The following is an 11,333-nucleotide window of genomic DNA, read 5'->3' on the forward strand; positions in this document are numbered from 1 at the left end:
TTGTATTTGCCTCTGCAAAGATAAGACATAGCGCGCCACTCTACTGTTATAAACTTTAATGTATAATATACTGTTATAAATATTAAGGGATTAAATTTAAACAAATTTCTTAAGTTAAATTACATTTTATTGTTTCAACTTTTATAGAATTTTTCAATATATTTTTAAATTAATATTTTGTTATTTTTAATTTTCATGTATGTTAAAAATTATTATTTTAGCACAAAATATGTTGTTAAGAAAACAACTGCATGCAATCAATTTATTTCTGTGGTTGATTACTTAAACACAGAAATGTATAAATTCTACTGCTAGGAAAAGTGATTACTTAAAGTATTTTTCTTTAGCATTTCTTTTCTTAAGTTAAAGTAATATTATCTTTAACAAAAAATTTTTTCATAACTGTTTTAAAATATACTCCTCATAAATTAAAAAAAAATCATTATTATGCATTAAACAATTATATTCTTTTAAACATTTAAAAATGTTTATCAGAGTCAAAATATTAAACAAATCAAATTTTTGTCTTTTTTTAATATTCTTAATTGAAATTATTATATAGGATTCAAAACCTAATTTAAATAAATCCGATACTTATAATGATCTTACATTAAACTTGCTATAAACTTGAGAAATATGTTAAATAAATGATATTTATTTGATTTACACACACAAATAATACTTACTTAATCAAATATTAGTAAATCTATTTAATTATAAAATGATACTTTTTGTCGCCAGTGGTGTATAAAAATAAATTGATAAATTTATTCAATCGACTATCTGGCAATCCATTTATTAATAACACAACGTTTCGACCATTAATTTTGGTCCTCTTTAGGTGTACATAAGATGTTTAATTACGGCATAACAGTTTATAAAATTTTGGATCAGCGAAGATAAAACATGTTCTATAACAAATCGTTGCAATAAATAAGGTTAATTAAAATTTAATATTAAATAGTAAATTTTTTAAAAACGACACTACAATATATTTGGAAAAGCGAAAATATAAATAGTAATAATAGTAAAAACATACATGTCAAAATTCTTAAAGTGATATTATGAACAATATGTAAATTACAATTACGCATAGTGTGTATTAAATATCGCAGAACTTATATCTTATGCAGAAACATAATAAATCACGTCAACTAACAGGTCGGTGAGACTAAATGTCATACACAATATTTCAAACAACAATAGATGTCAATGTACAGATAATAAAACATTAAGTCATCGTTATTATTCTATTGTACAGGGTGTTCAGATTTTCCGTGTCTATTTAATTATTAAAAAAACCGTTACTCATCGTGCAAATGCCTAAAGTTTATAAACTTCTTACTCATTGCTTCAAAATTTTTTCCAAATTGCGTTCTTCTCCATCCTTCCTTTTTCTAAATTTGCGGCAATTTCGAGTTTCGTACACCCGTGGAATCACAGTTGATGTAAATCGTACACAAAAATTAATATTGTTATCCCTCGTCCGGCGTGGCCGTAAGTCGTTTGTAGATCGATAGAGAAACGTACTCGGACGAACGGTTGCGCCGAACCGGTGTCTCTGCCCGAGGACGCATATACACAGATACGTCTCGGACTCGTAGTAATAGCGTTCCTGTTCGCGCACACGTATGTCCGAGGGTCCTCGGACAGTGCTACTGGCAGCATTGTGCTGATTTCTCGAGGGATATAACAGAACTCGGAGCCGTACGTAATGTCAATCCAATCCACGTTCTAATGCCTGTACCCGACAGCGGGCTAGCTTCCCGTGCTGCAGAACTCGCAGTCGTTCCTTCAGCGGCCCGTATAAGAGGGCACTCTCCCCTTGGGAATAATTCTCCCCGACACCGGTTAGACGGCACGTTTCTCAATAACGCCAGAGGAAAATAATCGCCCGAACCGTAGATATTTTCGGGAAGAGGTGCGACCGAACAGCGACGAACAGTTTGCGAAAACACTTAGTTACCTATGACTAAGGTCCAGTTTTACACGATTTATTTAATTCAACTTACCATGCATGTCCAAGAGAGAAATTTGCTTTATATAAAACAAATTCTTCTACTGAACATTATCAATTAAACTCCAGTAAAACTAATAATAAATTATGAAACTGGGCCTTAAAGTTGAAGTGAATCAGCGCGAAGTCCATGTGCGACACGTGAGTACCATGAACGTAAGGGCTCTCGGGGATGAAATCAACGTTAACCGACTGGCAAAGTCCGAGAGAGCGCGTTCAACGACGATCGAGGATCGAGGAGTGGTACGAATGCTTTCCCACTTCAGTTTCGTAACTAATTCGTTATATTCAACTTTGAATAGCGTAATCCGGGGGAATCCGGAGTTTCGTAATTGCCAGGCGGAATCTCCAAAGGGGATAACCGCCAGTCTTCATAAGGAACTCATCGTAGGAATTACCGCCGCTAACGCGCCACTGGTGCTCGCTCTGAAATGATTGTTTTCTCGAGTTCCGCGAGGATAATGCGTATGCATTTACGATGAAGCTCGTACGGCGCGAAGCCATTGTCGGGCGAAAGGATGAAACGGACCGGCGCAGCACGGCGCGCCGCCGAGATCGAGCTGTGTGCGATTTACACGTCAAATTAGCTTAATTGCAAACGATATGTATCGTTTCAAATTAGACTCATTGCGAGATTTTTCCGCGGAGGGATGTTGAAACTCGTGATCCTCGAGGACCTCGAGGCACTTCAACCACCCCTCCGATCCGGCGTGCTACCAATCCTCTTAAAGTGCGCCGCGGTACTTTACGTGCGGTGTGTTCGCGCTTCTCTTTCCCTTTTATTTTCTTTTCTCTTTTTTTTACTCTTAAAAAGCTCTGTGTTTCATGTATTTTTTCGCAATAAAAAAAATTGCGCGCGTGCGCATTTATTGACACCACTGTTTAAATTAACGCAATATGCATGTATAAAAAGCGAGATTAATCCCGTAAAAACAGCACTCTAATGGAAGCAACGTTACTTTCGCGCATTATTTCACTCAATATTTGATAGTTAGTACCTTTTGTTCAATATGTAGTAGTTGCCGAATGCGTATCACTTCAATTATGTTCTATACCTTTCATTGCGTTCGGTTATTTTACTCTAATTTGCACTGTGCATATGAACGTTGTAAATTGCAACTCTATGTTTCAGATAGAGGAGCTAGTTGACTAACTTTTAAGTTAAATTTTTGCGAACAAAGTTGAAAAAATTATTGAAAAAACAAAGCTTGTCAATTACTGGATACATTACTAGATACTAATAATATTTTAATATTAAGTGAAAACTAATAACTATTATAAAAAATTCATTTTTTCATGACGAAGACGACAATATAATTCACGTTTAAGGTAAAAAACAAGTTTACTATCTTATGATTAATGTTATAAACATCTGTTAATATAAATACTTCTGCTACAAAAGTATTAACATCTTTTAGTTTTATTCTACGATTATTTGTGTATTAATACTATATAATTGTTACACAATTTTCTGTGCATAAACTACTAATCCTTTGTATAGATCTAATATAAGCTCTTCATTATGTATTGATTTATAATGAATTTTTCTTTTCATGTATTCGTCTACAAACATATTTTTGTATTCTTCTTTCAAGTCATATGGCATGTTATCCAGAAATGTCAAAACGGATAAAACTGCTTCTATAACAAAAAAAGAAAAAATCTTTAAAAAGAAAGAAAAAAATCTTAGAAAATTTAATAATCCTTTAACGTAAAATTACTTTTTGTATATTTTTAGAATTACTTACTCAGTAACTTCTGATTTTTTATCGGTTTTGATTTTTTATCAGTATAGCTCGCTTCTCGAAGACTGCAATGGTGAACTGTAAATCCGGCACTTTGAAGTAATTCTTTTAACTCTTTGCGAGCATTCTTTGTCTTATGAAATAGCCCAACGTTTTTCATTGTATCCTATATGAATAGGAAAGTAATAAATAACAATTTATGATTTAAACATTGTAAAATAATAATAATGATAACGATAATAACAATAATAAAATAACGCAAATTATATAATATATTAATAATTGAAATTTGATAATATATTGTAATTTACCGGTATATACTGTTCAAAGCGAATATCCCGCGCCAAAATTCTAAGAACTTCAAATGTATCATGAGACTCTATTATGTGGAAAAGCAATGTTCCATTAGGTCGTAGTATTTGATATATGTTCTTGAGTGCTTGTCTGTTTAATAAAGCAGATAAATATAAATAATTTCTAAAGAATATATATTTATTAAAATAATTTTGAACAATACATTGCTTAATATGAAATATGTCATAAACATAATAAAATGTGTTTAGAATACTAAAACGTGTGATGAATTTATGTATAAAATTCAGAATGTTTGTTTTATTCTAAGATGCACATACATGTATGTTTGAAAGAAAAATTTTAACTTATACTTGTTTAAAATAATTTATCAAGTTAATAAGAATTAAAATATATTTTAGTTTAAATTGTATTTTATATAATATTTGTGATTACCTAACGTCATTATTGCACCACATTAAAGTATAAAACGAAAGTACATGATCAAACTTAGAAATATATCTTGTCGATAAATTTTTAATTAAAATTTTTGATATATTGATTACCTAATGTCGTTGCAATACATCAAGGTATGAAATGAAAATACATGATCAAATTCAGAAATATATTTTGTCGGTAAATTTTTAGTTTCAATATCCAGTATTTCGAATCGAAGTCGTTTTATGTCACTGAATGTTTCATTCGCATATTTGATCATTTTCTCCGAAATATCCGTACCTTTACAAAATCCAATTATTGAATATAATAATTACTTAATTTTGTTATTCCAATAAATAATTCATTATTTTATTACCAATTATTTGTGCCTGTGGATGAAGAGCCGGTAATAGAAAATCTTTTGTTGTATCTCCAGGACCACAGCCGATGTCCATACATTTTCCACATATATTATTTAGTTTCTCGATAAATTCTTCAATTATAAGCGTTATATGATACTTTTGTATCGTGTCAGATTCACTGTAATCTTTTGGGCTCGTCATGACTGCCTTTCCTTTCAGTGCTGTGATTTTGAAAGTAATGTGCTACAATATTATCTCCAGCAGGCTTATATACTCTATGTGTTTAATCGGTTCTGATTATCGTAGTTGATATTGTCAATTCTTTCTAATGACAGCTAGGGTAAAGAAAGGGAATGAAATTAACACTAATTAATTCTTAATATTGTAAGATATATAACTAAACAATTTATTCAGAAATTATAATAATATTAATTTTTACGCTTACGCAATTGTAGAATAGCCTTTATGCGAACGAACGTGTGTCAGACAAGTACAGCGCGGAATAATTGTTAAACTCGTCTGTGTCGATCTGAGTGTCAACCAAAAGGAGTTCTATGACGCGACTAGAACGTTCTATGACGCGACTAAAGTGGTTTGTCGAGACCATGCGAACGCGAGCACATGTGACGTAACTGCCTAACAGTGAAGAGAGCGTGCGTAGGAAGTCGCAGGCGGGCCTACGGCCTTTCTGATCTCGCTCGAAGTGCCCAGACTTTCCCCAAGGCATTGACGAGCACGTAAGAGCGTAAGCTGAGTGCTGGCCGATTGGTGTTGCCGCACAATTCTATGACCCCCGCCAGGGCCCATCATTTATTTTAAGGGGATCGTCTACATTAGAGAGTAAAAAAATCAATTTTTTTTCTTGCTTAAATCAATAGTATTTCATCCGTAGAACATGCTTCTGAAATCCCAAGTATAGATTCAAATTATATTGGGCCGAAATGAGCACGTGCAGTTTTTTTATGGGATTTAGATTTCTGTAGTTTATTGCTTTGTTTTATGTTTAGTGTTTAATGTTTAATGTTTTGTAATACATATAGTACACAAATTATAGATGTATTCTACACATTATTGACCTATTATTTATTTTTGTTCAATATTCAAATAACTAGGATTTAATGAATAACAAATGATACCTTAGATTTATCGACAAGATTAATTGAATATCTATTCTGTCCTTTTAATATGAAAACCGACGTGCGGATAAATTTTATCATTTTTCATTTTATTATTTATTTAATTGTATTATTTATTGGTTCACGTTTTTATTTGTCATGTCATATTTTGATAAGATATGCGTTGTTTTATGGTTATTCAATAGTCATTATTTTTTAACTATTTAATTATATTTTTGTTTGCGGTATTTTATTCATATTTAAGTTCGTAAATATTGGCAATTTATTATGACTGATGAGGACTAAGTATAGTAGAAATGAAGTTTCGAAATTTAACATTTCTTAACACAACTGGTTTTTAGTCGCGGTTATAACTATATAATGTTTATTGAATAAATTATATTGTATTAAGAAGATTTGTCTTGGCTCGATATATTGACCTATTATCGTATTATTTTTGCTTAGCATTAACGAGCATTTATAATTGTTTGTTTCATATATATATATATATATATCTTAGATACTAAGTTTTGTATATAAAAAAAAAAATTAAAAAATGTTTAATATATTATATGTAATTTGAAAAGGTTTAGTATTAATAAATTTACATTAATGTATATAATTTTATAAATATTATAATATATAATACAATATATTATAAAATTATAATATATTATATTATAACTTTTAACAAATATATTATACAATTTTATATTATTTGTGCATTTTACTTTCAGTTGCATTAAAAAAAAACAGTTGATTGAGTAAAGTCAATTTCTACGATTGAATCAACTAAACCTTTTGTTTGGATATGGGCACACAAATATTTTGAATGACACAATAAAATAACTTAGTTGGAAAATTTAGTACTATTAATATATAAATTTGATTTTATGAACAAAGATTGCCTTAGATATCAACCAAAAATTTTGTTTCACACAATTTATAATTTGGTTTACTAAATCTAATTTTTATGTTAATGTTACAAAAATTTCCAACTAAATAGTTTTTTTGCGTCAACCGATGTATTTGTTTGTCCATATACAAACAAGAGATTTAGTTGATTCAATCAAATTTTGTTTTTTTCAACCAAATGGGTTTCTCAGTGTAATGCGTCGTATATCTATAGAACCACGTACCGCGCACGTGGAGCAAGAGGAATAGTGAGAGTTACTAAATTTAAAAGTCATTGAACTTCTAAAAGTACGTGTTCAGAAAATTAAAGGACGCATATGCATGAGAAGGTTTCTATGTAGTTGTGTACATTCGTACATGATTGATACCGAGGACGTTGACCGACTCCTCGACGCGACTCACGTCTGATCTTGCTTTGTTTGACCCAATTTCTCTTGACGACGCTACAAACAGACAGTCAGATTTTCATTCATTCTTTCTGAGACGAGGGTCAGAGTAAGACGTTCATTCAGATTACAATACACACGTATTGTAAAGGTTTTCGTTACGTGCCACGTATCTCGTGCAAATTGGTTGCACATTCAAAGTAGAGACTTACCACGGCCAAGTACACTGCATAATCAGTTTCTGCAGACCCTACGGGTTGCTGAAAGATAGAGTTCGAGTTCAATTCCTGCAGTCACCACGACGAGCAGAAAGAGTGAGAGAGAGGGACATTCGACCCTAAATTCTACGGCCTATCGAGAGAGTGAGAGAGAGGGACATTCGACTCTAAATTCTACGGCCTGCTGAGAGAGAGAGACCAGGAGATCGAGCTCCAGGTACACGGAACCTCTGTAGAGAGTTTTCAATTGAGTTCTTGAGAAAGTTTTCATCCTGTTTCGGATTAGCACGACGGCGAACCGACAGGACAGAACTCAATTCAGAGGTTCCCATTCAGCTGTACTATTCAGCAATTATTCAGAGACATTTTCATACCGTCGTACTTTCGAACGTAATCTATTTAGATGCGTTCACATGTTGGCGTCACTATCAGACGTATTCAATCAACTGTTTAGAGACATTTTTTGATAAATGTTAAACATGTATGAATCAAAAGTTTTAGTGTAACCTTCTTCTGCATATGCGTTAATTACTTGAAATATTGTAAATTCATTTGAAATACTATTGATGTAAAAATCTAGAATCACTGTAATGTTCCGTAATTCTCATTACGCTTATCATTCTCAACTAATTTTATGATTCATTTGTAAATATTACGATTATAATATGATTGCATAAAGCTTATGGTATGGAATGCATGATTATTAATTTGAATAACCGTTTGACGTTATTGTATGAATAATTTTATAATTTATTAACCCTAGTAATTTCTGATTGTTGTGTATTCTTATATGTATTCTATTCTATATGTGTGTAATTCCATATGTGTTATTTACTATATTTGTTGTGAACGTCCGTCATTAACCGAATTGTCATAAATTAATCAGAATATTCATAGATTATTCAGACTTGTCATAGATTAAATTTTATATTCTGCCAAAATTATTTTAAAGTTATTAAATTTTTCTGCCACCTTTATTTGACTCTGTAATCATTTTCAACCGGCGTGCTTGTTTATTAAACATTTTTGGTCCTTCGAGCCGGATATATATAAAACAAAAAAAAAAAAAGAGAAGAGAACGGAGAATTATTGAAGATGAGGCTCAGCCACGTGCAAGCTCACATTGAGCAACAGTTTATTTTATCTAAATTCATAACGAAGGCATATGATAGTTTTGTTGGTGACGGATTGTCAGATGTTACTACGAATAGAGTAAAGTCTCGCTTGTCGACCTTGAAAGATGACTGGGAGCGTTTCTGCTTGGAACACAAGGCAATATTAGTAGCAATGCACGAATTAAATGACGATGATCGTCTTGTTATTCAAAGTCACGTATATTTTACTACAAATCTTTATTCTCAAACTCATGAATATTACGTTAATGTAGTTGACAAAATAAATTCTTTACTCGAGTCTGAGCAGGAAGGCGTTCCTAGTACACCGTCTACTCAGGTCGCATCATTCTCCTCTCCTGAAATTCCGGCATTCTTTCATCATGCGCGTCTCCCACGACTTGATCTCCCAAAATTTAACGGAACTCCGTCGGATTGGCTTTCATTTAAAGATTTATTTCAATCGCTTGTTATTTCAAATCCGACATTGTCATCCGTAGAAAAGCTTCAGTATTTGATAATCAGTCTCACTGGCTCCGCCGCCTCAATATTAAAAAATACAACGTTATCAGCTGAAAATTTTCAGAGATCATGGGATGCACTAAATTCATTTTATGAAAATAAACGTCTTCTCGTTCACGCAGCAATGAATTCATTGTTTTCAATCAAGCGCATGACGAAAGAATCTGCCGTGGAACTAAAGAAATTATATACACAAGTTATGCAAATTTACCGAAATTTCGAAAGTTTAGAACGCCCTGTCTCGACATGGGATGATTTTCTTATTTTTGTCGTGGTGCAACGTCTCGATTCCGAATCTGTTAAGGCTTGGGAGAAACAATTAGGATCATCCAAGGAGCCGCCTACTTGGCAACAATTTAGTGAATTTCTCATTTCTCAATTGTTAACTCTTCAAGCATTTGAAAATTCTCGATCTGGTTTACTCCCACTACAGCCAAATTCAAAAGCAGTCAAATCTCATTATCAAGGAAAGTCAACCGAAAATAAAGTAAATAGTTCATTCATCTGCCCTATCTGCTCATCAAATCATTATGTATCTAAATGTTCACAGTACACTTCGAAATCTGTTCCGCAAAAAGTCGCGCTTATCAACAAGCACAAATTATGCTTCAATTGCTTAGGAACGCATCGAGTCTCGGCCTGTCAAATAACAAAGCGCTGTCAGAAATGCGGACGGCGTCATCATACATCAATTCATAAAGAATATAATAAGTTTAATTCATCTAAACACGACACTACTAAAAAATCCGTCGAATCATCGGATAGTTCGACACCTTCAATTTCCTCTGAAGCTCAGACTCTTCATTCCAGTTGACTAAATAATAACATTCCGTGTGTTCTTCTTGCTACGGCGAGGGTGCTGGTTATATCACCTACCAAAGAAACCTTCGAAATCCGAGCCTTACTTGATCAAGGATCGGAAATCTCTTTGATTTCAGAACGTATCGTTCAGCAACTTCGACTTCCTCGAAATCACTCATCAATTTCTTTGGTAGGAATCGGTGCACAACATTCCAATAAAACTAAGGGTGTCACAACTATTAAATTAAGAGATCGTTTTAATAAGTTTGATTTTTCAATTCAAGCACACATTTTACGTAAACTTACTACATCAATTCCTTCTACTCAAATTAACAAACCAATATGGCCGCACCTAAAAGGACTGCAATTGGCAGATCCGAATTTTCTTTCCCCTCGGTCCATCGATTTAATTTTAGGCGCCGATATATATGGACATATTATTGAAAATAAAGTTATCAAGGGACCCCCACATTCACCCACTGCTCAATTCACAAAACTTGGATGGATTGTGTCCGGTCCAACAGACACTAACGTTTCTAGTAATACCTCGCACAGCTACCATGTATCTGTCGATGATGAACTTTACAGATTATTACATCGTTTTTGGGAAATAGATGAGATTCCTTCCGTAAACACTTCATCTTTATCTTCCGCTGATCAAGAGTGCGAAAATCATTTCGTATCTACACACAGTCGAGACGCTCATGGTCGATACATCGTTAAACTACCGTTCAAACGGTCTCCTGATCAGTTAGGCAACTCACGAAATAATGCCGTTCGATTAAGTACAAACTTATCCAACAAGTTTTCAACTAATTCTGTTTACGCCCAGTTATATTCAAAATTCATGTCCGAATATGAAAGCTTAGAACACATGCAAATAGTCCCTGAATCTCAACCTGAACCTCAACCTGTGTATTACCTTCCCCATCATGGAGTTATGAGAGAGCACAGTCTCACCACCAAACTCCGGGTTGTTTTCAATGGTTCCAGTCGAACTACCTCCGGCGTATCGTTAAATGATCTTCTTCACACAGGAGCAAAACTCCAAACAAATCTATTTGATGTTCTCGTGTGGTTCAGTAAATTTCATTGTGTCTTTGTCTCTGATATGGAGAAGATGTACAGGCAAATCAAGGTTCATCCAGAAGATTGGAAATTCCAACGTATTCTGTGGTTCAATCAGAGCAACTGTCTTCGTACATATGAACTAACTACCGTCACATATGGACTAGCTTGTGCTCCTTTTTTGGCACTTCGTACTTTACTTCAACTTATTGAAGACGAAGGTCAAAACTTTCCTCGTGCCATTCCATCGTTGACAAAAGGGCGATATGTCGATGATGTATTTGGAGGCGCAGATTCCATCGACGAAGTTTAACCGATCATTACTCAATTAAATCAACTCTGC

General features: G+C 33.3%; 1 protein-coding gene across 1 annotated transcript; it reads right to left on the reverse strand.

The window, feature by feature from the left end:
- Window positions 1-3,312: 3,312 nt before the first annotated feature.
- On the reverse strand, window positions 3,313-5,448 carry LOC105833532 (juvenile hormone acid O-methyltransferase). Its single transcript, XM_012675341.3, has 6 exons — window positions 5,299-5,448; window positions 4,868-5,188; window positions 4,620-4,791; window positions 4,074-4,206; window positions 3,766-3,928; window positions 3,313-3,658 (listed from the first exon to the last, which is right to left on the reverse strand). The coding sequence occupies exons 2-6, from the start codon at window positions 5,052-5,054 to the stop codon at window positions 3,477-3,479; spliced, it is 837 nt and encodes a 278-aa protein (XP_012530795.2). The 5' UTR covers window positions 5,055-5,188; window positions 5,299-5,448; the 3' UTR covers window positions 3,313-3,476.
- Window positions 5,449-11,333: the final 5,885 nt, after the last annotated feature.

The sequence above is a fragment of the Monomorium pharaonis genome, chromosome 11, assembly GCF_013373865.1.
Source record: "Monomorium pharaonis isolate MP-MQ-018 chromosome 11, ASM1337386v2, whole genome shotgun sequence".
Classification (NCBI taxonomy): Eukaryota; Metazoa; Arthropoda; class Insecta; order Hymenoptera; family Formicidae; genus Monomorium; species Monomorium pharaonis.